The sequence below is a fragment of the Apis dorsata genome, unplaced genomic scaffold (assembly GCF_000469605.1).
Source record: "Apis dorsata unplaced genomic scaffold, Apis dorsata 1.3 scaffold_446, whole genome shotgun sequence".
NCBI lineage: Eukaryota > Metazoa > Arthropoda > Insecta > Hymenoptera > Apidae > Apis > Apis dorsata.
This window is the reverse complement of record NW_006263694.1, coordinates 145,402-169,362: the sequence shown is the minus strand read 5'-3', so window position 1 is coordinate 169,362 and position 23,961 is coordinate 145,402. Positions and strand designations below refer to the sequence as shown.

Genomic DNA, 23,961 nt, shown 5'->3' with positions numbered 1-23,961 from the left:
AGCAGAGAAATATTTAATTTAGCATCTTTGGCTGTTGTTATATATGTATCTATTCCTATACTATGGATTGTTATCCGTTTTTTCGTTTTCTTTCTTTTTCATTTTTTTATTTTTTTACGTTTTTTCACCGATGATTTAATCCGATGAAACATTCGGATTTAGTTACGATTCCAATTTCCGTTAACATACCATGGCAATTACCGTTTTAATGGCGTTTCAAAAATGGTAGGTTTTGTTTTTGAATTATTATTCATTTGTCATATTCATTACTCGATAAAAACAAAAATTACGAATTATTATAAAATTACTATAAAATTATTCGCGCCTCGAACATGTCTATCATATTGCGCGTAAAATATTATATTGTTGTATAATTTTTAATACGTATCGGCAAAGATATTGGATCGTATTGATTACAAATTTCCTTTTATTTATTTTTTCTTTTTTTTTTTTTCGAGGAAATGTATGTTCGAAGAAAGAAGCAATCAAACAGGTTTCTTTGTTGATATTAACAAGCATAGAATGATTGTGCGCGACCCGAGGAAGATATAGTTTGACCTGTGAACATTTTTCTCTAACATGAAATTCGTGGTAGGAGAATAACTTTTATCGTAAATTTTATTTCTCTTTTCATTAAACTTTGCCAGGTCAAGGTTAATTTGTATTTTTATGTTTACCATTTAACGTTTTTCCTTCCTCAATGGTTAGTTTCTAACTGATCGTTCATCATGAAGGAAGTCGGGATCTGTAGAGTCAATAAGGGTGAGTTTATTTTATGCGTATATATATATATATATAGATATAAATTTCCTAGTACGCAAAACGTAATATTTTATACATTCCGTGTTTCTGTTTTCTTTTTAAATAATTCTCATTTCCATTTTTGAAAAATGAAAATATTTATAAAAAATTACTAAAATATTTTGAAAGATTTAACTTTGAATTATTTTGAACCAGTCATAAATGTAATATGTGTATATAAACGTAATAATGGAAATAGGAGAATCTAAATCGAACATTTAAGATGATTTTAGATCGGGATTTAAAAATTTCATTTCAACTGTTCAAGTGAAAATTTGAAAGAAAAAAAAATATAACGTTATTCTTCATTAAAAGTGTAAAATTATAAAGACTTTTGATTTTCTGAATGAGTTATTTATAAAATGAACGTGTAAAAATAGCGATAAATATTATTATATAGTTAATTATTAAATAGTTTGAACCGAAATACAATAATTCGATCGTTTTATTTCGGTTATCGTAGAATTCATAAGCATGGAAGAAGGACTTGTCGAGAATGGGAAAACTTCATGCATGAAATATATTGAAATGAACAATACTTTAAAACGAATAATAGAATGCGTGAAATTAATTCTCTTATTGGAAATATTGTTCTGCATTGGATGGGGTTGTTACACAATGTGGGAAAATTGTCATATCGAATCGATGGAAGTCAACGCCATAAATAATATTCCAAAAACAGAATTGGAAAATCTATTTAGTTTTACGCGTGATAAATATATAATAAACGAGGTTGAACAACTCAATAAATCGAACGATAATATTTCAACGAAAAATATCTTAAAACTGACGGAAATTTCAAACATCGATAACGAAACCGATGCGAATATCAATGCAGCGGAAGATAATTTGCAAAACGTGGAAGATGACTTATTGGTAATAAATAACGATAAGAAGAGCGTATTAGAAGATGAATCTTTCGTTGTGATCAAGAATGATAATTTAAATTCAACGGAAAAGGAATTTAAAGAAAATTTAAAAATCGACGAATCGACAAAATATGATAAAGATTCATCGGATTCGTGGACGAACGAATCGTCGGAAAGAAGCGAGAAAGAAATACGACACGACGCACAAAGGAATTTAGAAATTTATTCGATTTTCTCGTTGATCTTTGAAAATGCTATGAGAAATATATCGGTCTCGGACAATTCTACTACCGAGGACAATCACAAATTGCAAGATTTTAAGGTATCCATGGAATGGTTGAACAAAGAATTTACAGACGAAAATAGAGAAGTTTTTACATCGGAATCGCACATGGATGTTGATAATACGGGAGAAAAGTCGGAAGAAAAGATAATTTTCGTCGAAAATTCTAACAAAGATAACAAAGATGTAAATCAAAACGAAACGAACGATGAATGGAATCGACAACAAATAGTTTCCGATATAATGGAAAGCGACTATGATGATGCGAACGAAGAAAAAAATATTTCGGATAGTATAAATATTTCAGATTTATCCAATTATCATATATATCTTCCGGATTATACATATACTATATATTAGATTATCAACACGTAAAAAAGATTTTCATCGAGATTTAAATATTCCCTTGTAAAAAAAATAGATGGTTTCGGTAGGTACCTTTATGGACATATTTTATAAACATTATAAAAATTGAAAATTATAATCTATCTAAATTATAATATCTTTTATTATGTAATTATAGATTGAGAACACCTAGAAATATTCTTGTTACGTCTGTATAAATAAAGACCATATGGAGATACATCTGGACGACAAAGAAGAGATGAATTTAATTATAAATATATAACTTTAAAATTATCGAGAATACATAAAGCAATGAGCAATAAATATGAAATGAAGAAAGAATAACTTGTATGGTTATTATTATTGTATGTATTTACGACTATACTGCGAATGAAATCTTTTTTCATTTGTAACGAAGAATCATCTTTCCGATGAAAAATTATTTCCGTTAAAAAATTTCTATAAGATGCGCGATATTTTTATGCCATGTATTTTTCTATTATACGCATACGTTATTAAGAATTATTATATATCGTATTGTAAAAAAATAATTACGATTTTAAGGAATCATTGATAAAAAATAAAACGATAGGTACAATTAAAAGAACATCAAAGATATGAAAAAAGCGATCAAATATTAATTTATTTCCATTCGTATTTTATAATTGATCATGTAATTCAAATAATTTATTATATGCACAATAAAATATTGTAAAAAAAAAAAAAAGAAATATTTATTTCTTCAATATGGAGTCTTCAGTATGGATTAATTTTATTTATTCTATATATGTATCATACTTTGAACATATTTATAAAGATTACAAGCGAAGATTGACAAACTCGTGTCATAGAAAAATTAATGCATCATTGGCACTGCGCATGGGCCTTGAACTTATTTATGCTAATATATAACGATTTACACTATATAGTCTGATAACGTTTCCATTCGTCAACTAATACTAACTAATAGGCAATTACAATTAGTCGTTCTGTGATTATAAACTTGTGAAGTAGGTCACTCTTACCATGTTTTTAAAGAAGATTTTTATCAGAGAACGCACATAACCCTTATAACTTTTTACGATATGCTATAAATTGAATAGCTTTTGCCAGGGATATCTAAATTCACTCATTAAATAATTCCCATTTTCTTAATTTTTTATTATACGATCATAACGAGTTTCTAACTTATTCGTTCGAATAAGTATGTTACAAAATAATAATGATAGTTACGGAATGCGAAATAAAATATCTAATAAATATTTTGAAAAAAATTAGACAACAAAACAATTTATAAATTAAATAAATTAGATTTCGAATATTATATTATATAGTATTATATTAACAAGGCTTGGAAATTATAGTTCGTTAATGATTTTGCTATTTTTATAAATTTCAAAGGTTAACATATTCTTTAAAACGCGATATGCGACAGCTAGAGGCATGCGAGAACCCGAAAATGTTGAATCGAGACGCGCGAAGAATTCATCTCAGGATCTTCAAAGTATTTCTCATGATTATTATTTTAATTTGTGGACGAATGTAGTCCCAAAATCTTATTCAATTCATCAAATTTCTAATATTTTCAAAAATCCCAAAGTTCTCTTTGGAATCCCGAAATATTCGAACTACGAAATACTTTCTAAATCTTTTTCCAAATTCGTTGTAAGTATCGAGTTTCCAATATTTTCGACTTCTCGCGTATGTCTAGTAAAGAATAAAAGAGTAGAGTTTTGTACATTTGTACAAGGAAGAGGCCTTTTAGTTGACTTCAAAATAATGAATCATGCTTGTGCTACTGAAATAATGAAATTTTTGAAACGGCAATTATAATTGCAATTGAAAAGAAATTTTGTTCGATAAAAAGTTAAAAAATAATAATTGTCTATCGTATTCGTTACTGAAGTTCGTTATTTAATTTCATTCATATTGTAATTTAATACGCAATAACTATTTCACTTTTTTTGATAAATATCTGAACTTGAAAGATAATTCCACCAAATTTTAATATACGTGTATTAGTATCATTAATATAACGGTATAAATTAGATTGAAATCAATTTTCTTATACATGTCGAAATAGTAATAAATAGAATAGTAGTAGGTAATTGTTATTTTAAAACTGTACATGTTCAATAAGACGAACGAACGAAGCACGTGAATATTCACGATCTACTTTCCTTAATTTCTTTTTCTTTCCTCGAACGATGAGAAAAATCCTACTGTTACGAAATCTTCGTGATATGTCGACAATTTGTTTGTAATTGATGCGTCAAGCTAATACGATAAACCTAGCGTGCAGGAAGACACTCTTCTGTAAATTTAAATTATAATGTAGTGGAAGCAATGATATAAATTTTTCAGCTTTCGTATACGTGTTTTGATTATACTTGTACATCAATCTTATCGATGTACGTTATCATACAATTATAAATTGTATGTAAACGAATCGAGTATAATTGTATGCAAAGAGTTCAACAAAATGCTTCATCATTTCGAATAAATTTTTCTTTTTTTTTTTATAAAATTTATAATTTTATTAACTATTTAAACGACAATTACGTATCGGATTTAATGCATAAAGATTACGCAAAAAATTTTAGAATTTTCATGTACACGATTGTTGAAATAAAATTCTTTGCGAACGAGCAATTCATCAACACGTGTTTCATGAATTTATCAAATTGGCAAACTAGGCGAGATACTCGGGTACTCATTTCAAGTCGAAGTTGATCACCGAATACTTTATTTCTAGTAAAAAAGTTTAAATGCATTATAAATCGATATGATAAACGTGAAAGACGATCATTGTGACGAGATAACAACGCGTACGCAAAAAGCAAAAGCACATTCTTCGAAAATTACTTTATAAAATATTGGTAAATTAATTACGAAAAGTACATGTTCAAACATATATGTTTTTATTAACAGGTTTTTAACAACTTTTTAATTATTAGATATATCGCATATTTTAAATGTGATTTAATCATATTTTTTCAAAATATTAGTTCTCTATCTAAATAATTTGTGTTCGGTGAAACTTGATTTTCCAATAGATAGCAGAGTTGTTTGACCGTTAAAGTTTCGTGACTGTGTAAAACGAAACACGATTTTTCGTGCACGAGTTATTTGGAATAGTGATGAACTTTGTGATTTTTTTTCACGTTCATCATGTACAGTTTGATTAAATTAAACTTTACTATAGATTATTCGAATAATATTTGTCAAATACAATAAATTATTCTATCCATTAGTTTTGTAATTTCTAATGAAGATATATTATTTTCTGTTTTGGAAAAAGAAAAAAAAAGACGTATCAATTACGTGAGTTTTATGAAAAATGATTTCACGGTTACTGGAATTACATATCATTTTGATCAGAGAAATTCGACGAAAAGAGATTTAGCTGGAAAAAATCTAATCGAAGCGATATCGACTGGACACAGCATTGCAAAAATAGTACGAAATTCATCAGTTTTAAAAAATATTATTAAATTTTTAAGCTTATTTATTCGAAGATAACAACGAAAAAAATACGTATAAAAGATAAATTCGTTGCTTTAAACGAACTCTTGAATATTTTGCATTTATTACCTAATCTTGATTGAAATATCAAATATAAAATTATAATGACAATATTAAAAATATTTTTTACAAATACATACAAATGTAACAATGTAAATATTTTAAGGAATAAAGCTATTTGAAGGAATGATGATTAGATTAGATTTACAATGGCTAAGGGAGTAATTTTATTCGTTTAAGAAATTAATAAATCGATATCGAATTATGTCTAATTTTGATCAGATTTTGATTTAATTGCTCTTTCTCATATCAATGATTATATACATTTAAAAGTATCTTTTAAATATAGAAATGTAGGAAATATTTGTAAAAAAAAAAAAATATTTTTATTCAAAAAATTGTACGATATAACGAATAATTGTTTCGCAAAAGCGTGAAAATAAAATATGGCGTGACAATGTTAAAGTTAAGATACTTTGTTCCAGCACGGAACTGTTTTTTCCGAGCAGAACTCCTACTACGATCGAAACTTAAAGCAACTGTTTTAAACACAGTTCGAACTCTTTGTTCGAGGAGGTGGTAAGCAACTACGTTTTGGTGTAGAATACTTTCTGCTTTGGTGGTGGCAGCACGTAGGATACACAGGGTGGGGGTGTACTAAAGGTTTAAAAGGCTCTCCAACGTCCTTGTAACACGCAGTTCTAGAATAGAACATAATAGTATTCCCTTCAAATAAAAATTAGTGCAAATTTTTCTTCGACATCTTTTAGATTAGTTAATCGCTTGTAACGCTAATAATCATATCATTAATTTAAATATTAGTGCAAATACATCGAAATATATAATATAAAAACTCGTGAGAAGAAACTTTTTCTTTGCAACGCAAAGAAAATTGGGATTGATACTTTTTGAAATGAAGAAAAGCGAGTGATTTTCATTTCGAAATTTTATCGCTTAATTTTATATCTGGATACAGTGATCGATGAATCAACTGTGCGGTTAATCTCTTCCGATCTTCACCGATTTTAAATATATATCGTAGTTGCAACAAGTAGAAAATGAAGAAGACGAGAAGTTTTCAAATGTTTGCAACGTTTCTTTTATTGGTGTTCTTCGTATCGCCATCTTCTACTTGGGCTCTTACGACTTTTGGCAAAACCAATCCTCAAACCTCGAATCAAAATTCTCATCCATCGCCTACACCAGGTTTGTCCGATTCCTATTTTCAAAAGCTCGTCACATCGTATCCGTAATTTACGATCTTCGGGTTTCGGATTCATTGATCGTTATTAATTTTTATCACGCGTTTTCGTATTATCGAATAAAACAAGATTATGCGATAACAAATTTTGATTAATGCTGACGATCACGTAAATTTAGTTGGGAGAGCTCGGGAATGTAAGTTGGAGTCTGATTGCGCTGGAATTCAAAATACGACATGTATAGCGGATCCTCGAGACGGAAGGACACGTTGCCTTTGCGGAGATTATTCCGCACCTCTTAACGGCGCGTGTATTAACAAATTCAAAGGTAATAATTTTAAATATAACTTTAACAACGTATCATTTTTACGCCAAATATATATAATTTAAATAGTTATATTATAAATTTCGATATATCGATCGAAGATTGAGTATCGGAGTGTATTTGGAAGAAATACCGAATATAATCTTTATTTTTGAAGAAACAAATTGAACAGAACATAAGAAACTGTACTATCATTTGCATATACTCTCGTGTTCTATTGCAATATGTATTGGTACCAGCACTGTGGTTATTTATGCAAATTGAAAACCTTTGTGAATATCATTGCAGTTTATCACATACACCACTACCAATTTGATTTCCTTACATACGCAACATTCGTTATTTAACAGTGCAAACATGAAAATAGACACATCTTTTAAAAATGCAAATATAGTTAAATATTCTCGTCAATTGAAAAAACAAAAATAATTTGAAAATTTTGATTACTTAAGTTAAAAATAATTGATATAATTCTGTTAAGAATTTTAGACGATATCAGATAAAATTGTCACGTAATTTTGTTACAAAGGTTAAAAATTGATCGATGTTGAGAATATTATGTATTATATTTGTGTGAAATTGCGTGTTACCATCGAGTTAAAACGCATTGAGCTTTTATGGCAATTTGATACGGTATATTTGGTATATAACGATGTATATATATATTAAGAACAGATATAAATTTGATTTTAACCGGCAAGATTTGATTTCCAAAATAATAATATTATATAAAATATAATAGATAATTTTATCTAATATGCGTATGTAATTTTCTATACAATAACTTTTTTAATAATTTAAGTAAAAATTTTAAATTTAATTATATTTGTAAAAGCTAAAATTAAATTTCAAATTGTATATTTTTTTCTTTGATAAAGAAGAAGTGAAAATTTTAATCTTCGAATTGTTTTCCTCGTATCCTTAAAGTATTTTATATTAAAAAAATATATTTCTGTTGTAGCGTTACATTTTTCATGTAACAATGATTCTGAATGCATTAATGGGGCACATTGCGTACAACTAAACGTTACCTTGGGAAAACGCTGCTATTGTCAAGAAGGATATTATGAAGAAAATCCTTTAGTTTGCAATGGTATGTCATCTTTTTGTTTGATTTTTTATTGCAATCAAGTTCTAAATTTATCTTTTAATTTTTTTATATAATAATTTTTTTTTAATATAAATAAATTTAAATAAGTTTAAATACACAAGTATATCATATATGTGAATAGAAGTTTTTAATTACGATTTAAATATTTTTTTCACAGGTGGTATATCTATTCTTGCATTTCACACGCTATATCTCTTAATTAGTTTAATTATTGTAAAACATAATTTTAGTTTTATATAAATCATTTACAATTGAAATATATTATTTTAAATGAATGTAAAAAAATTGTATTAATTTTAAAATTATGTATGGTAAATTTTTAAATTTTCAATCATCAAAAAATATGATATTGTACAAAAAAAAATATATGTTTGGTATATTTTACGCGAAGATACGTATTTTAATTATCATTTTAAGAATATTAAGAAAGCATATGCTCGAGCTATGCGCAAAAAATATTTATAATTCGATAGCTTTTCATATTTTCTATATCTTCAAATTCTAATCAATTACCAAGAATATCTATAATCTAATTTGTCTAATTTTTTCAAACTTGCAATTTTTTTTATTTCAAATAATGTGATTTCTTTTGTAATGTATAAATAAATCTTATACTGCTCTATATGATAAAAAGAATTGTAAAAAAAAAAATGAAAATTAGTATATTTGTTCTAGATAATTTTAAATTATATATTTTATTCTACAGCAAAGAATTTAATGTATCGTCAAATTGTTTATTCTGAAATTGACGTAATTAAAATGTTACTTCGTAATTCATATACGAATATAAATATATAATATACGAATAATTTTCTTTTAAAATATCTTATAAAATTCTTATAAAATATAATTTTATAAATTTTATTTTAAAATATCGCAATAGGATCTTGCAAAATATTTCCGTACACTTTATCGTAATTTTAATCTGTAATTTATATTATACATTTTATTATTGATTCTTATGTTTCTAAATATTTATATGAATTATAATATTTACGATTTTACAATAAGTAATAGATCATTATAAAATAATAGAAAATCCACAAAACATCTATTCTAGATCTATTCAATATATTTCAAATATTATAAATAATATTATAAAAAATTTTAAAATCCATATTTCAAATTTTATCGATCAATTTCCAATTATAGTAAAAAAATATTAATTTAAAAAATTAATGAAATTTTATAAAATATTAAAATATGCATATTATAATTCTATACAATTTCATTTGAACTGAAAATCATATTAGAAACTTTTACAATGTACATAATTATATATATAATTATATCATACATGTTATGTTATTTAGATTATTGTTGTATTATATCAATTATTTTTTCTTTTTTTGTTTATCAATATTTGTATCTGTAACTCTTATAAAATTGAAATTATAAAAAAAAAAATATAAAATTTTAATATTATTTTGATTTCGATACTATTTATTATAGTTAGCATTATAGTTTTATCAAGTAGAATAAAATATGTATGAAATAAAATATTTTTGAATTTTCAATTTGGCAAGCTTTATAAATTGAAATTATCTATTCGTTTAGCAAATATATATATATATATAGCATAATGTAAGATATAGATATACATATATATATATATATAAAGTTTGAACATGCCAATAAATGCCTTAAATATCAACGATTATATGAAATAAATTATAATTTATGTTAATGAGAATTTTTTAAAACACGATTTAACAACAACATTTATTTTGATTATAATGCATAATATTTTATAATATTTGTAAATTGATAATAGTATAATTTTTAACTTATTTTTATTTTTGAACTATATTACGTAAACGTATCATTAATATAAATATGCACGAATAAACTTTTCCGTATTCTAAATACATGTACTATATATTTATTATATATTATGTATATTTTTTAATATTAATTATAAATTATACATAAGTCAATTATTAAAAGGAAAGTAAAGAGAAAACTTCATACATATATTTTGTTAATCGAATCTTTTATTATTTCTTTTGTAAAACTAATTGCGTTACAGTGTTTCCGCTCTGTCCACCAAAAATAAATGTATCTGCGGGAAGCACGTGTAAGATATCAAAATCTAAAATATTATAGTTATATTAGTTAGTATTAATGTTATAACAAATATTATTACTAATAAAAATGAATTAAAATAATATATCATATAATAAACATGAATCAATATCAAAATTTGTAGTATGTACAATGTTCTAAATAATAAATTATTCAAAAAACGCTATTTATTTCTGCACAATATATTTAATAATATTAAATATAATCGAAACATTTTTTTTAATTATATGAAAATTTTTATATAAAAAATTTCAAATGTTTTCAATTATATTTTTCAATATATGTAACTTACAATCTTGAAAATGTTTTTGTATTTCTTCTTTAGTCCAATTACATGAAGTTAAAACTAAGTAACCAGAGGGTAATAGAATTTTGTATACATTTTCTATGTATTTTTGACGTTTCGATGCTGGATCTTCCGGATTTAAACTGATGGCATCGTAAGTTCCTTTATCGTGTATTAATTTAAAGTCTGTCGGTAAATTCAAATCTTGAGAATTTAGAATATCGCAAACCTTTAATTCAATGTGCGACACATTATTTTCCTTCGATACTTCATGAGCTAAATCAACTGCTTTTTGCGAATAATCTATACCCATCAATTTTTCAAAACCTTGCTTTGCAAGTTCAATCAATGTCATTCCATTTCCACATCCTATGTCAATTATTTTATCATTTTTATTAAGTTTTAATTGCGTGTTAATCCAACTGAAATATTAAATATATAAAATATTTTTTAACAGAGAATGTATTTATATATTTACAAAAAAAAGTATTTATATATGTTCACAAAATAAATCGTACTACGCTAATATTATATAACAATTAATAAATTATTAAATATTTTATATAAGATTTTATTAAAATTATTACAAGTATTTGTTATATAAAAATAAATTTAAATAAATTTATTTATTTGATTTGAAATATAATTTGAAATATAATTTGAAGACATTACCTTCTCGGTAACCTCAAGATCATAATAACTAAAATTTACGAAAGATAGCACCACTAGTTTATGTGCAAGTTTATTGCTTGTGTTATACACATCTATCTTTCGTGTTGTTACATAAATTTTTCGCGTATTATCCGAATAACTTACCGTATGACTTTTAGTGTATTGCTTTTACCAAACCATATTTCGCCTATATCTCCGTATTCCCTAAAATTATCAAGTTCTTCCGAATAAATCCTTTCCCAACTAAAACATAATCGTGTTATAAAGTAATGCTTATCGAGTGTTTCATATTTACGAATACGGTACGTATTACTTACTAATCAAGTGTACCTAAATCCGATGGTCCGAGTTCTTCAATATTTTGATCTGTCATAATTTTATTTTAATTATATTTGAAGATTATAATTGAATTGTTGTGTTATTTATTAAATATATTAAATTTTAGCTTCCTGGTGTATTTTTATTAAATCACTTATTTATACTAAAAATGCCTTTCGAAAATTTTAACACTTGATGCGAAAAGTGTAATCACATCATACATATGAAACGTTATTAAACTGGCGTAGCGTAACCTCACTTTTGAACCTAACCTATATACATTTGATATATTACATATATCTACTGTATAAGCGTGATTGTGCAGTAATTGTAGTAGCTAAAGTATTTGATATATACTATTATATTCATTATTTTTTCCAAAAAGTGTTAATTATTGTTAAATATGTTCGGTAAATTGATAAATACACTCCAAATTGGTAAGTAAAAAAATATACTTAATATATTTTATACTTATTATATATACATATATATATATATATATATATATATATAGATTTTACAAATATAGAAAAATAGATTTAAAATATAGTTATAGTTTTAATAGTAAACACAGCATATATAAATCATTACAATAATATGAAAAAATATAATATAAAGTCATTTAATAACATTTAATTTATTAATTATTTTTTGTATAAGATACATTTGAAACCAATATTTTCATTGTATTCATTTATAATTTTTGATTGTTAAATTTTTATTTTTAGTATTTATATTTTTATTTTAAAAATGCTAAATATATCTTTGTATCTTATTGTTTAGGAAGACAATGTACAAATTTGTCCATTTTGTCTTATCGTCATTTCGTTACCACAGTATTTTTAAATCAAATGAATAATATTAAACCAAAAACAGGAATCTTAATGTTAAATATGGGTGGTCCTAGTAAAATTGAAGAGGTGCATGAATATTTATTACGTATAATGACAGATCGTGATATGATTCAACTACCATTTCAAAGGTTTAATTATAAGTTTTAATAATTTATAGAAATCCATTTAGCATTAGATCAAAATTCTATTAGACAATATATATTACAGTCGACTAGGACCTTGGATAGCAAAGTCTCGTACACCTAAAGTACAAAAAAAATATGAAGAAATTGGAGGTAAATCTCCTATTTTAGAATGGACAAATAAACAAGGCAAACTTTTGTGTGAAAAATTGGATAAAATTTCACCAAAAACAGCACCTCATAAACATTATGTTGCATTCCGTTATGCTAATCCTCTTACTGAGAATACACTTCAAAAGATAGAAGAGTAAGGATATTGATTTATTATTGAATAAAAATGAATTTTTAATATAAATATACAATGTAATTGTATATTAATATAAAATGTAACAAATGATCTTTGTTTGAAGAATATGTACATATTCTTATTTTAGAGATGGTGTTGAACATACAATAATTTTTTCTCAATATCCACAATATTGTTGTGCTACAAGTGGATCAAGTTTTATTGAAATATATAAGTATTATAAAAACAGGTAGTTAATTTTTTATAATTTTAACAATATAATAAATAGATTCATATTTACCTATATATATTTATATTCTTAAATGAATGAATATTCTATTAATTTGTATTTTTTTGTTTTTTTTAGTATAAAATTTATATAAGTTTAAATTTTCTTTTTTATTTCAAAAAATTAATGAAATGATATCAATTATTAAAACTAATTTTTATAATTTTTATATTCTCTAATACAATAATTACAAAAATGTACAAGAATATAAGTATATTTTATTTCAAATAGGATTATTAATCTATGTCAAAGTGACAGCATATTTCAATAAGACTTATAAGTATTTATTTTTAAAAAATTGATTTCTTTTATACAATTTCTTTAATACATAATTATATTAAATCTTTATTTTTTAAGTCATAAGAATTTTATATTTTATTGACTTTTAAATTATTATTTAATGATAATTTATCTGTATTATGATGTTTGATAACATTATTCTATTTAAAAATGTATATACAAAAAAAACTAAACAATGACAATTTTACAAATTTAAAACATTTGTAAACATAGTCATTCATGTAACTTATATTTTGGTCACTGATATTTTGAAAAGAGGTCATATAATTTTTTCTTATCCAGATACTATCTAGATCTCTTATAATAAAATATTTCTTTGTATTGTATTTATTATTTCTTTTGTTTAAATATATTTTTTTTAATATTTAAACAAATAATATATTTTTTTAATATTTTAATAAATATCTCAATAATTTATCATTTTAATTTTTGAAAAAAAAAATAAAAAATTTTCGATTTTTACGATTTGAATGAAATTATTACTCGATTATAATTAATTATTTTAATAATTATACGAAATAACTCAAAAACATTATAACAATATAACTCAAACATTATAACAATGTCTCAAGGACATTCATTTTAGATCTCATCTCTTAACATTTCATCTAGATTTTTTAAAAATATTTTACAATGATTAATGATAGAATTACGTTTTATAAAATGTCTGATACAAAATATTCGAAAAAATTTCCTTTATATCGAGAACTTGGAATTCTTGATGAAAGATCTGAGCTTTTTTAGAGTATGTATTACTCTAGATTAAAATACACTCCTTCTTAAATGTATTCATCATTTCCCTCTATCCTGTCCGCTAAGGATTATATTTGAGGGAGAAAATGAGGAAATCAGTTGCCGAAAACCTTTTTTCAGCGACTGCAAAAATAAAGATTATAAAGAATATATGCGTCAGTATATTTTAATTTAAAAAAATCGAGAAACTTGTTCAATGTTCTTATAATAATTTTATTATATTATTATTTTAGAAATCCTTTTTCTCAAATCTTTTATAGTATTTCGGTAATAAATGAAAAATGTTAAAAAAATTTGCTGTCATTTTATCATCGTAAACTTTGGTTTATAATTATTCTAATTTAATTTTTTTAATTATATTTGAAATTACGTTGAGATTAAAATGAAAATAAAATAATAATAGTTTTGCTTAGCCCAAAAATGCTATTACACTGCATTCATAATTTACAGACAATTACCTTCTAACATGAAATGGAGTGTAATAGATAGATGGGCAACGCATCCATTATTCATAGAGACAATTACAGAAAGAATTAAGGAAGAATTAGTTCTATTTCCCGACGATATAAGAAGCAATGTTATAATTTTATTTTCAGCTCATTCGCTACCATTGAAGGTTACGTATTAGTACGAAAAATAAATTAATATTTTAATATTAACACGATGATTGTTTCGTATTGTATTTTAGGCTGTATCTAGGGGGGATGCTTATGCATCTGAAGTAGCAGGTACAGTTGCTTTAGTAATGGAAAAGTTACAATATTGTAACCCATACAAACTAGTATGGCAATCAAAGGTATAGATTAATCTATCGATAAAATGGAAAAAAAAATTAATGAAATTATTTTGCATATTTTATTTTCTAAAAAACAGTTTTCTAAATCTTTTTTTCATTACGCATTAATTTTCCGAATTAAAATTTCTGATTTAATAGATTTTAGATTTTAGAAAAATACATATCTTTTTTTATTTTTAAATATATAAATATTATGTTATATTAAATATGTCGTTTTCTAATTTTTGTACGTTGTACAGTATATTAATGTGTTGTATTTAGGTTGGCCCAGTATCTTGGTTGGAGCCTTTTACCGATGATGCCATAAAAGCTTATGTAAAACAAGGGAAAAAACATTTTATATTAGTACCAGTAGCATTTGTTAACGAACATATTGAAACTCTTCATGAATTAGATATCGAGTATTGTAAAGAATTAGCAGAAGAAGTAAGTGTCGCGTTATATAATCCGTAAATAATTACGAAGAGAAATTTTCTATCTTTTTTTATCTTTAGCTCGGCATTGATAAAATAAGGAGAACTGCTGCTCCTAATGATCATCCTACATTTATAAATGCTTTGGCAGATATTGTAGTTTCTCATCTTAAATCAAATAATTCTCTAAGTCCCATGTTCTTGACACGTTGTCCTCATTGTGTTAGTGGCAATTGTGCAGAAAGCAAAAAGTGGTATGCACAAATATGTAGAAATTAAAACAAGGATACACTGTAAAAAATTTATGCATATTATCTATTTACAACAGATAGATATTTTTTATAATATAAACGAAAAATATCTACTTTTGTGATTCGTTTTGTATGATATAACGTGTTTTAAATAAAATATTCTTATTTCTTGATGAATGAGTGTTGATTTTTTTTTCCTATTACACACTTATTTTAATTATAAAAATTATCACGTTTCACATTTTAATATTTTAATTATTATTATTTTTTTTATCATTATCATTATATTTAAATTTATTTTATAAATTATGTATTTGAATTTCTCATTTAATCGAGATATAAAAATATCATATTAATTTTTGTATGAAATTACATTGTAAAAATGATACAAAATGTAAGGAAATATAATACTTCAGGATAAGTAAATAAATAAACACATGATGAAATTTTTAAATTACAATCTAATGAGATATCATTATACTCTGCTATAAAAAATTAAAACCGCTAAAAAATGATATAAATAGTGTTAAAAAGAAGTATAGGAGAGAATGATAATTTGATAACATTTATGAGAGTAACCGTTCGATTTCTTTACAGGTTACTCCCGAGGGGGTTATCGCGGCGACAGCAGAGAGCGTCTGCCGCGCTCTAGGTATCGAACGTGAGTGGCGCGGTGCTGGGTACCGCGACGCTTATATAAATGCGCGGAGTCGGCAAGAGCGCTCAGTATGTGTCATGCTTTGCGAGTGCGAGCGTCGTCCGTGATGGCGGCTCGAGTGCGGTTGAAGATGCAATGCGGCACCGTCGTATTGCTACTCGTTGTCATCATCGTGGTGTGTGGTGTGGATTTTGTGTGTGGAATGTTCGAGCATCGTCACTGCAATCATCAGCATCCTCGGGCACACGAGGTAACCGTTACAAAAGAACTACTCTCCTCTTTCTCTTTCTCTTTCTCTTTCTCTTCTCACTCACTCTTACTCTCTTTCACCTTTGTTGTCCGCATTCGCTTTCCAGACGCACACCAACCAAGCAACTGGATTGCTAGTGCTACTTCCCTTTTATCATTTCTTCTCACCGATATTCATCGTCCTCTTTTCTTTCCTTTCATTCGTTCCACAATTTTCTCTTCTTTATTTCATTAAACTGGAGTTACTTTTCGTTTCTGTGGGGATGAAATCGCGTGATTTCAACGAAACGTGCGTTTCACGTGTCACGTGCTCATGCTGTCTTTCTTACACACTTGTATCTCGCGTGCGTTCCACTTTACCTTGAACCAATAAGCATTGGCTCTCCAACTCCAACTCTCTACTATTCGCTAGACTGATTACAGCTTTAAATGTTACGTATTATCTTATTGTTAAATATTTCTATTTCTATGTCGTTGTATCTTTGATATTTCTTTTATGCGTATGTTTTTTATACGATTTTTAATACGATGAACGTTCGTTTTAAAAAGTTCAAGGTCTCGATGCTGGGAGTAGTCGTCGTTATCGATATTTTTCTCATGTGTATGCATATAAATTTATATCGGATGTAAAAATGTGCAAATATATGTGATTATTGACTTTTGTAATGCTAACTTATTTTCGAAGTGATTTCTTTTAATATCATTTTTGACGAATTTAAATGTATCGTGGTGAAGTGTTCCTTATAATATGTGTACTTACCGTAGAACTGTGATTTTAATCGTGTGAAGAGAAAGATATTCGTGAACTTGTTTTCATACATCAGTGAACCACGTGTTTTGAGAACGGGCACGTGCCCTTGTCTTTAATCGTACGAGTTTTTACCATTTACGCTCCGTTTCGCTTCTACGTAAGTGATTGCATTTTTTATTTTATCAAAGTTTCATCGATATTTTTTAAATCAATGCAATTAATTTTTATCTTTAGAAAAAAATCAAATATTTGTATTGTAATTCGTGTCTATAAAAAGATTAAAATCAATATGAGAAAAATCATGAAATTTAAGGAATTATGAATAATGAAACAAATAATAATAATAATATTAGCAATGCGATAGAAATATTATATTATAATTATGAGAAAGAAAAAATATAATATATATATATATATTCTATTTCTTATAATCGTCAGATTCTTATTTGCATAATTGATCGGTCAATTCTTCTTCCTCATATCAATATTTATTAATTTTATTCAATAATTCTACAAAATGATCATCATATGCATCTACATGATAACATTAAATTATTCTTCTTGAAAATATTTGAATTCTTGCTTTAAATTTTTTTAAACAATAAATCATTTCCAAAATATTTAAATAATCTACTTTATACTCGATATATGTTTACGTATATATGTATTATATCCGTATAAATATCAAGTATAATTATAACAAACGATAAAACGAATAATAGTAACGCGTTCGTATCGTTAACCAAAAATTGCTTTTGTAGGGACTCGAAAAGTTTCAGTCCTTTGGTAGACGAATGAAAATAAATGGTCGACTGCTTCGCGCGAAACATTCTTTCGTCTTTTTCTTTCTGTCTCCCTCTCGTCATTCGTCTTTTCTTTCTTTTTAAGCCTGCTTTTTATCCGCTCAACTTTTGCGCCTCTAGGGATCGCACGAATTGCATAGCCATGCATATTCGAAACTTTTCTACGGCTTTCTGCCGGTACGCTAACTTCAACCCTTCCTTTCGTTAATAAAGAACGGTCCATTTGGGATACGCTATCATCATTCCTAAAAATAAACCGCAATTTTCCATTTTTCTATAATTTACATCCAACATGTTTTTATTACGCTATTTATTGTCAAATTAGAAATTCATTTTTATTCCGCGATATCTTTATCTATTATATAATCTGTATTGAAATTAAAAGACAAATATTGATAAAACGGAATTAAGATATTTATATTATATTTTATTTCACTTTGTAACACTTTCAAAAAAAAATACGTATTTACATCAAAGAATATAAACCAAATTCAAATAATCGTTCCATAGCGTCTCTGTCTTCTTTAATAACTTCTTGATTGCACAAGTGGTACTACGTGATATGTATAGTAAAAAATATAGATGTACGTTTCGAGTTTAAAAGTATTTAAATTATTTTCTTATTATAAGATAGTTTTAAAATAATTTTTTCATTCTTCAAAACTTTTTTATTTTAGAGAGGCTATCTTAGAGATTAATTTACGAGAAATTACGAATCTCTATATCCGTATATTTGTATTATCAATTTTATTTCCAAAGATATTATTTATGGTACATAACTTATTACATTTGATAATTTATTGTTTGATCAAATATCATTGACCAACTAAGAGACAATTAATCAGTGATGTTATACATTTAATAGATATATACGTATAGATTTTCATAACACGGTTGATTAAATTTTTGTATTTGTCATATTTATTCGTGTGCAGATATCGATCAAATAAAATTATTAACGAAGGATGCGGCCAATCAATATCACGATATCGGCATTCGTTTGCATCGTCGCGCAAAGCAAGCGTTTATCGGTTCATTATGAGTTTAATTATCAAATGAATTTCATGCAAAAAATTGATATATTATAAAGATACAAATGATATTCACGATTGTATTTGATTTCTTAACAATATTATATATTGACATTTTTGTTCTTTCTGAAAAAAAAAAAACATTGCCGATAATCAAATCAATAATTGCAAGGAATCTTGATTATCGCGATGCTTCCACTCGAATTCTTGTTCGCTTATTCACAAGTTTGTCATAGTTTTCACTGAAAATGTTCCGAATTAATCACAAGGGATTGTTTGAACAGACAATGGTAGTCATAGTAAACTCGAAGCGGATTGAATAGAGTCCAGAGGAGAGGACCACGAAGGTTTCGTCGAGCAATGCCACTGTACTAATTAGTGGCACGTTGTCCTAGGCAAATGCAACATTCCATCTTTACATCTTCGTGATGTAATTATAAATAATAAATAAATACACACGTTTCGTTTCGTTTCCATTCATTTAACGATTTAATATATTATTCTACGTAAATTTATCGAACACAAGAAAATCCAATTTAACTTACTATATTATACGAGTTAATTTTTGTATCAATCGTGAAAATTGATCGGTTTCGTTCGTAGGAATATTTATCGATCGAAAAGACGAATTTTCCTATTATTATCTAACGATAACTTTGCGATCGGATAAACACTCGTAAAAGTTTTATTCGTCGGTTTAGCGCGTTACAAAGTTGATTCGGCCAAGAAAAGGTATCGGAAAAGGAGCGCTTTATTCGCTCACGAACGAAGCGCGAAAGATTTTCGAAGGTAGATCGTACACGATCAAAGGAAATTCGAAGCGAAGTGGTCATAGATGTAAACCAATCTGGTTTGGCTTTACGTCAGTCTCGTTCTTTGCTAAAAGTTTCTCGGTATACGGGGCGGAAGACTCGGTGTAAGCGGCGTACAATGAATCGTACAACGAACAGGTTTTCGATTCAAATATATCTACTTATTTACGTACATGTATGTATATGGTGACATTTACACATTCTTTTTCTAAATTAAAAATCACGTTATATCTATACAGTTTATATCCGAACATTTATATACACGACGATATTTATGAAAAGTTGGTTTTAAAAAAACAATAATTATTACTATTATTATTATCACGTGGGAGCGGCAAACACGGGAGTGAAAAATGTGGAAAAAGAATGGAATTTGCTTGGCGCTCTAATACAAGTAAATTTAATATAGATAAGTCGTTGGGGAAGGAAAATCACGGTCTGGAGAAAGAGAAATGCCGCGAAGTAAATGTGAAAAATATTATCCTTATAGCGAGGAACGACGGTAAATCTACGCGATACGATTCGAAGCTGCGAAGGTAAATTACATTTGATCGAGGAAAATGTAAGATTGAAAAGAAAAGAAATATCGAAATAGTAATTGTAACGAAAAATGAAAATATTAAAGATTCAAATATAAGATAGATTGTTTTCACAGACTGAGAAATTGTTACGGATACATAGATAAAGAGAAATAAAACGATTTTGTCGAAAGAGAGAGAGAAAGAGAGAGAGAGAGAGAGAGAGAGATGGAAGATATAAATGGAATTTAAACGTGAAAATACAGTGTAGAAAGCGTTAAAACGATCTGATCTGTCGTGCAAAACTGTTGGCGCGGTTGATTGTATTTTAATCATTCGAAGTATAAATAGCGAATCGATTCGGAAAGCTAGATATACGAATCAATTAAATGCAAATTATCGTGATATCGATGTCGCATAGTACGATTGTGGAATATTGTAGAGAATAGAGATCCAAATAGAGAGAGAAAGAGGAGAGAGAGAGAGAGAGAGATAGAGGGAGAGAGAAGAGAAATTAAAACGCAAAATGGCTCATTTGGCTCGAGGTTTTAAACGTATCAATATTTATGAACAAATGGTTGGGCAGTTACGGGAAAGCGAATATTTGTACGGTAGAACGGATTTGCTGGATTTGTACGGGACGAAAATAATGGTAATCCTTGCATCCTGGTCCGGCTTTCCGTTAATTCGACTGTAACGTACGATCGATCCAGATCGAAATCGAAATCGAAATCAGAACCAAACCTATTGCAATCCGATCGCTCCCCTTTTCGCAAATATTTGCGCGCGATCGTACCTTCGGGTGCGAGCACTCGAATTAAACTATTAATTATTCCGCTACCGGCTAAACTTACAAGGAGGATGAATCTCAACCGATCGAAAAAAAAAAAAAATTATCATTCCGGTAATAATCTTCTTTAATTATGTAATCTTGATAAATATTTTAACAAGATTATTTTCATCCAAGTTTTTTTTTTTTTTTTTTTTTTTTTTTTTTTTTCCCCGGGGCCGGAAAACCCGGAAAAAAAAAAAAAAATTATCATTCCGCTAATAATCTTCTTTAATTATGTAATCTTGATAAAAATTTTAACAAAATTATTTTCATCCAAGTTTTTTTTTTTTTTTTTTTCTTTTTTTTTCTTTTACTCGAGTCGCGCAAACTCGAACAAAACGTGCGTTTGTTCTCTCAATTCGCTTCGTCGAAACGTGAAAACAAACGATAAGTAATGATTTTCTCAATTGGAAATATATTATATCATATCCGAAAATTTTATCCAATTGAAAAATGTCCAGTTTATTTTGATTTATTTCAATTCCGAGAAGGAGTTTATCGACGAATTAATTAATTATTATTATATATATCGATTGCTTTAAAAAAATTCAATTTAATTTCACCGCTCGTTATACGAATATCGTAATAACAGGTATGTTATCGATATTACACCATCTCCGATACCTCCGTATGGTAATTAAAATTGAAAGTTTGATCATAAAGGAGATAAAAGCGATGATCAATTTCGATCGACGTTTCTTCATCCGATTTCTCATCGTTACTTTGCCACTTTTTCTTTTTTTTTTTTTTTTTTTTTTTCGTAATCCATTTCCGAACGATTCGAATTAGGATTCGACACGATCAAAATTGCACATCGTATACGTGTTGTATTCGTTCGTATAATAATAAGTACATTCTCAATTGCGAAATATATAAATAAATAAAAGCAACGTACACCGACGTGAGATTCTTACTGTTCTCTCGTTCGGAAATTCCGGCGGAATGGCAAAATCTATCCGAATTTACCAAGCTTCGAGCTTCTATTTCGTTCTGAAACGTGCTTATCGATCATGATCGATGACAAGACTATCCGCGTTCCAATGGTAGAGTATCGAAAAGAAAGATAGAAAGAAGACGTGTGCTACTTGATTTTACAACTCGACGAGTTGTCCGCGAAACTTTCCATCGATTCGAGTTTATCGGTTCTCGTCCAAATGAAATTTCCTATGCTAAACTTATTCTATTCGAGAGGAGAAGAAGAAAATACGATACGGAATACGATATAAAAGGCGTAGAAATACGTACGAGAGGTTTAAAAGGAGGAGAGAAGTTGGAAAATATGAGAATACGAAAAGTTTAGTATCAATTTAACGACACGATATTTGTGATGTGGCGGGTCACGTCTCGAAAGAGGAGCGGAAGACACCGCTAATAGAGAAGCGAGGCGGCGATCCGAATCGGTCGCGATAGCAACTACCTTTGGAAATCTAGGTGGGCGGATAGATGGTGGCGGAAGGTTACTAGGTACTAGTGGATACATAGGTAGAACTGGAGGGCACGAACCGGCGTGAATTCGAGATTCGGAATTCGAATCGATCGGTTGGGGACGGCCGTTCGCTCGTCTAATCAGATCCTGTTTGTAGGCGGGCCACGATCAAACCCTCCAGCCTGGAAAATCGAAGGATCCCAGCTATACGTGTATATATCCGACGACTCGCGTGCGCTCACCGAACAAAAGGACGCACCTTCTCTTTCGTCGTCAAAATTTTTCCTTTTCTCGTCCTTTCCTTCCTAAATCTTCTTCCAATTTTGCTTCGATCCTTAATTACGCTTGGATAAATAACTCGTAAATCGTAACTCGCGCGTAAAAGATCAAAAGTAATTGCACAAACTTTCACGCCTATTATCGTTTACGATTATGACGAAATAAATTTACAAGACGAAACGGCGTATCAATCTGTTTTTAACGAGACTCGCTCCTAAGTATTCGTATGCGCGATAATTGCGACAGCACGTCCGTCGCGTGAATCTCGATGCGGTTAGCTTAGGCAAACTGTTTTCAAGGAGAATCACATACCGATAGTTCGTCAACCCAGTGGCTTACATACGACTAATTTTAAATCGAAGCATTGTCTTCGAGGTCATTCGCGCGTTCCACGCTATGAAACGTGAATTCTCTCATCGTCAATTTTACTTCCATTGAATTAATTTTTATCTTTTCTCACCTTTTCCACACCTTTTCCACACCTTTTACATATATAGGAAACATTACGACACAATTTACTATGCAGTTTAACGCAATTGTTTTTTTTTTTATCCGTAATTATTATCATACATGTTCGAACAGTAATATATCTTGAATAAAATTTTATATCTCGAGTTAGTTATTTCACTTTTTCTCCGTTCTTAACTTGTTTTATTATACGAAAAATTGTTGGTGAAGGAACTAGCGGAGAAAATGGAGGAAACGATTATGGTTAA

The 23,961-nt window shown here is 27.6% G+C and overlaps 5 protein-coding genes across 10 annotated transcripts in view; 4 read left to right on the top strand and 1 right to left on the bottom strand.

Moving 5' to 3' along the window:
• The first annotated feature begins 669 nt into the window (after window positions 1–669).
• Window positions 670–2,328, top strand: LOC102670817 (myb-like protein X). Its single transcript, XM_031512493.1, has 2 exons — window positions 670–762; window positions 1,265–2,328. Exons 1-2 carry the CDS (start codon window positions 729–731, stop codon window positions 2,311–2,313), a joined length of 1,083 nt encoding a protein of 360 aa, XP_031368353.1. The 5' UTR covers window positions 670–728; the 3' UTR covers window positions 2,314–2,328.
• A 4,193-nt stretch (window positions 2,329–6,521) lies between these two features.
• On the top strand, window positions 6,522–8,795 carry LOC102681250. Its single transcript, XM_006619878.2, has 4 exons — window positions 6,522–7,029; window positions 7,204–7,353; window positions 8,312–8,443; window positions 8,619–8,795. Exons 1-4 carry the CDS (start codon window positions 6,882–6,884, stop codon window positions 8,699–8,701), a joined length of 513 nt encoding a protein of 170 aa, XP_006619941.1. The 5' UTR covers window positions 6,522–6,881; the 3' UTR covers window positions 8,702–8,795.
• Window positions 8,796–10,433: 1,638 nt separating this feature from the next.
• On the bottom strand, window positions 10,434–12,058 carry LOC102679337 (EEF1A lysine methyltransferase 2). Its single transcript, XM_006619864.2, has 4 exons — window positions 11,822–12,058; window positions 11,649–11,747; window positions 10,839–11,254; window positions 10,434–10,553 (listed from the first exon to the last, which is right to left on the bottom strand). Exons 1-4 carry the CDS (start codon window positions 11,875–11,877, stop codon window positions 10,459–10,461), a joined length of 666 nt encoding a protein of 221 aa, XP_006619927.1. The 5' UTR covers window positions 11,878–12,058; the 3' UTR covers window positions 10,434–10,458.
• LOC102679751 (leishmanolysin-like peptidase) overlaps window positions 11,614–23,961 on the top strand; it is a 92,240-nt gene continuing 79,892 nt past the window's right edge. For 2 of the 5 annotated variants that reach the window (XM_031512495.1, XM_006619870.2), the window contains exons 1-2: window positions 11,614–11,806; window positions 16,484–16,794. In XM_031512495.1, coding sequence (XP_031368355.1) covers window positions 16,615–16,794 — 180 coding nt within the window. In that variant the 5' untranslated portion in view covers window positions 11,614–11,806; window positions 16,484–16,614. Of the gene's footprint in view, window positions 11,807–16,483; window positions 16,795–23,961 lie in introns of those variants that run through there. The other 3 variants (XM_031512496.1, XM_031512494.1, XM_031512497.1) reach the window with 2 other exon arrangements.
• LOC102679461 (ferrochelatase, mitochondrial) lies at window positions 11,670–16,063 on the top strand. Of its 2 annotated transcripts, none has more exons than XM_006619867.2 (8): window positions 11,670–11,806; window positions 12,606–12,804; window positions 12,884–13,105; window positions 13,233–13,334; window positions 14,877–15,042; window positions 15,115–15,222; window positions 15,484–15,648; window positions 15,717–16,063. In XM_006619867.2, the coding sequence occupies exons 2-8, from the start codon at window positions 12,674–12,676 to the stop codon at window positions 15,912–15,914; spliced, it is 1,092 nt and encodes a 363-aa protein (XP_006619930.1). In that variant the 5' UTR covers window positions 11,670–11,806; window positions 12,606–12,673; the 3' UTR covers window positions 15,915–16,063. The 2 variants fall into 2 exon arrangements, with proteins under 2 accessions (XP_006619930.1, XP_006619928.1); XM_006619865.2 differs by lacking the exon at window positions 11,670–11,806 and adding an exon at window positions 12,032–12,259.

Bases quoted from the DNA above. Each gene is read 5' to 3' on its own strand.
- LOC102681250 (XM_006619878.2), top strand. From the start codon at position 6,882: ATGAAGAAGACGAGAAGTTTTCAAATGTTTGCAACGTTTCTTTTATTG. The intron at 7,030-7,203 runs GTTTGTCCGATT...ACGTAAATTTAG, and splicing joins TCATCCATCGCCTACACCAG to TTGGGAGAGCTCGGGAATGT. The intron at 7,354-8,311 runs GTAATAATTTTA...TTTCTGTTGTAG, and splicing joins GTGTATTAACAAATTCAAAG to CGTTACATTTTTCATGTAAC.
- LOC102679337 (XM_006619864.2), bottom strand. From the start codon at position 11,877: ATGACAGATCAAAATATTGAAGAACTCGGACCATCGGATTTAGGTACA. The intron at 11,748-11,821 runs GTAAGTAATACG...ATTATGTTTTAG, and splicing joins GATTTAGGTACACTTGATTA to TTGGGAAAGGATTTATTCGG. The intron at 11,255-11,648 runs GTAAGTTATTCG...TTAATATTTCAG, and splicing joins AATACACTAAAAGTCATACG to TTGGATTAACACGCAATTAA.
- LOC102679461 (XM_006619865.2), top strand. From the start codon at position 12,226: ATGTTCGGTAAATTGATAAATACACTCCAAATTG. The intron at 12,805-12,883 runs GTTTAATTATAA...TATATATTACAG, and splicing joins ATTCAACTACCATTTCAAAG to TCGACTAGGACCTTGGATAG. The intron at 13,335-14,876 runs GTAGTTAATTTT...CATAATTTACAG, and splicing joins TATAAGTATTATAAAAACAG to ACAATTACCTTCTAACATGA.
- LOC102670817 (XM_031512493.1), top strand. From the start codon at position 729: ATGAAGGAAGTCGGGATCTGTAGAGTCAATAAGG. The intron at 763-1,264 runs GTGAGTTTATTT...CGGTTATCGTAG, and splicing joins GATCTGTAGAGTCAATAAGG to AATTCATAAGCATGGAAGAA.